The 2,743-nt window shown below is 50.1% G+C and overlaps 1 protein-coding gene across 1 annotated transcript; it reads left to right on the top strand.

Moving 5' to 3' along the window:
* Window positions 1–72: 72 nt before the first annotated feature.
* LOC110298882 (ubiquitin carboxyl-terminal hydrolase 17-like protein C) lies at window positions 73–2,453 on the top strand. Its single transcript, XM_021168408.1, has 2 exons — window positions 73–160; window positions 958–2,453. Exons 1-2 carry the CDS (start codon window positions 133–135, stop codon window positions 2,451–2,453), a joined length of 1,524 nt encoding a protein of 507 aa, XP_021024067.1. The 5' UTR covers window positions 73–132.
* Window positions 2,454–2,743: the final 290 nt, after the last annotated feature.

Here is a 2,743-nt window from a genome sequence, read left to right as displayed (position 1 = left end):
GGCGTGGTCACAAGACTGGAGTATAAAAGACTGAGCATTTGTCCTCACTTGCAGAGATTCTCTGAAGGGGAAAAACGTCCTTCTGCTCCCTTAGAAGACTCCAGCAAGTTATTTGAAGAGGTCTTTGGAGACATGGTGGTTTCTCTTTCCTTCCCAGAAGGTAAGTCTCACTGTAAGGTCACATAAGTCTTGTGTGTCCCCCAACAGCCTTATCATCTCTGGCTGCCCTAGACCTGCATAAGGATGAATTGAGTGTGCAACAGACTTTTGTCGACAAAGGGGCTGCTCTGCCCTTCTAAGAGGTTGAGTCACATCATAAGGTCTTTTGCAGCTTGCATGTGTAGTGCCAGGAAAGAGTAGTCATCCCCCCAAACCAGAACTGATGAGATCCATCAGGAACTGATGAGATGCAATCACTGTGTGGCCTTTTTACCAGCTAGCTAGGGCACTACCATGAGCCACTGTCTAGCAGGAAGGCTTTGGGGATGGTGAGACCCAAATATCTCTCAGGGTAAGAGTTTACAGTAAGCAGCCTGCAGAGGGGTGTGGGTGAGTGTGCAAGCATCTAATTGGCTAGTTTTTGTGGCCTGTAACATATTGGTGGGTATTGGGATTCATAAGGTAAATGTTTGCTTCCCTCTGCATGGGTGGTCATTAGGGAGGGGGCAGGTTATGAACCTGGGGTTGCAGATCTGTTGGAGTAATAACGAGACACTGGTCTTGTTGGGGGTATAATGTAGAGACTGGATTTATGTTCATGTTTGGTTTGGGATGGGTTGTATGTGGGTGTTTTCTTTTTTGGGGAAGGGGGTCGGTTATCTTGGAAAGTAATGCTAGGTACTGTCCTGTTAGTTTCACTGAAGTGAAAGTTAGGTCAGGTTTTCTAGAATGGAGTCTGAAGGTAAAAGATTTGGCCACTGGCATGCCCTAAAGTCACTTTGTGTTCTTGTCCCCTAGCAGATCCAGCCCTATCATCTCCTGGTGCCCCAGAGCTGCATCAGAATGAAGCTCAGGTGGTGGAGGAGCTAACTGCCAATGGAAAGCACAGTCTGAGTTGGGAGAGTCCCCAAGGACCGGGATGCGGGCTCCAGAACACAGGTAACAGCTGTTACCTGAATGCAGCCCTGCAGTGCTTGACACACACACCACCTCTCGCTGACTACATGCTGTCCCGGGAGCACAGTCAAACCTGTTGTTCCCCAGAAGGCTGTAAGATGTGTGCTATGGAAGCCCATGTGACCCAGAGTCTCCTACACTCTCACTCAGGGGATGTCATGAAGCCCTCCCAGATTTTGACCTCTGCCTTCCACAAGCACCAGCAGGAAGATGCCCATGAGTTTCTCATGTTCACCTTGGAAACAATGCATGAATCCTGCCTTCAAGTGCACAGACAATCAGAACCCACCGCTGAGGACAGCTCACCCATTCATGACATATTTGGAGGCTGGTGGAGGTCTCAGATCAAGTGTCTCCATTGCCAGGGTACCTCAGATACCTTCGATCCCTTCCTGGACGTCCCGCTGGATATCAGCTCAGCTCAGAGTGTAAATCAAGCCTTGTGGGATACAGAGAAGTCAGAAGAGCTATGTGGAGAGAATGCCTACGACTGTGGTAGGTGTAGACAGAAGACACCAGCTTCCAAGACCCTGCATGTTCATAGTGCCCCAAAGGTACTCCTGCTAGTGTTAAAGCGCTTCTTGGGCTTCATGGGTAACAAGTTGGACAGAAAAATAAGCTACCCGGAGTTCCTTGACCTGAAGCCATACCTGTCCCAGCCTACTGGAGGACCTTTGCCTTATGCCCTCTATGCCGTCCTGGTCCATGAAGGTGAGACTTGTCACAGTGGACATTACTTCTGTTTTGTCAAAGCTGGCCATGGGAAGTGGTACAAGATGGATGATACTAAAGTCACCAGCTGCGATGTGACTTCTGTCCTGAATGAGAATGCCTATGTGCTCTTCTATGTGCAGCAGACCGACCTCAAACAGGTCAGTATTGACATGCCAGAGGGCAGAATACATGAGGTTCTCGACCCCGAATACCAGCTGAAGAAATCCCGGAGAAAAAAGCATAAGAAGAAAAGCCCTTGCACAGAAGATGCAGGAGAGCCCTGTGAAAACAGGGAGAAGAGAGCAACCGAAGAAGCCTCCTTAGGGGAGGGGAAAGTGCTTCAGGAAAAGAACCACCAGAAAGCTGGGCAGAACCTCAGGAATACTGAAGGTGAACTTGATCTGCCTGCTGATGCAATTGTGATTCACCATCCCAGATCCACAGCCAACTGGGGCTGGGATGCTCCAGACAAGGAGAATCAATCCTTGCACAATGCTGACAGGCTCCTCACCTCTCAGGGCTCTGTGAACACTGGGCAGCTCTGTAGTCAGGGTGGAAGACGAAGATCGAAGAAGGGGAAGAACAAGAACAAGCAAGGGCAGAGGCTTCTGCTTGTTCGCTAGTGCCCACCCACCCACTCACACAGGCTCCCGTGGACACACTGCCGACCCAAGGTGCCTGGTTTGGACCTCTGTCCCAGGCAGGGGCAATGCCTCACCCTTCATGTGGGGTCCACCTATCCTCTGGGCCCTTGCCTGGTTTTGCTGACTGACTCTCTGAGAATGATCATTTGAATGTGGAAAACAATGCCTAGGGTGTTGGTACAGGTTAAAGACAAGAAAGCTGGACACCCGGGGAGATCTGCATAGCCTCTCCTGCAACTCATGGGATCTGAGCAGCATAGAGACTAAAT

Source organism: Mus caroli, chromosome 7 (assembly GCF_900094665.2).
Source record: "Mus caroli chromosome 7, CAROLI_EIJ_v1.1, whole genome shotgun sequence".
Taxonomy (NCBI): domain Eukaryota; kingdom Metazoa; phylum Chordata; class Mammalia; order Rodentia; family Muridae; genus Mus; species Mus caroli.
The sequence above is the reverse complement of the archived record's forward strand: the minus strand, read 5'-3'. Positions and strand labels throughout refer to the sequence as shown.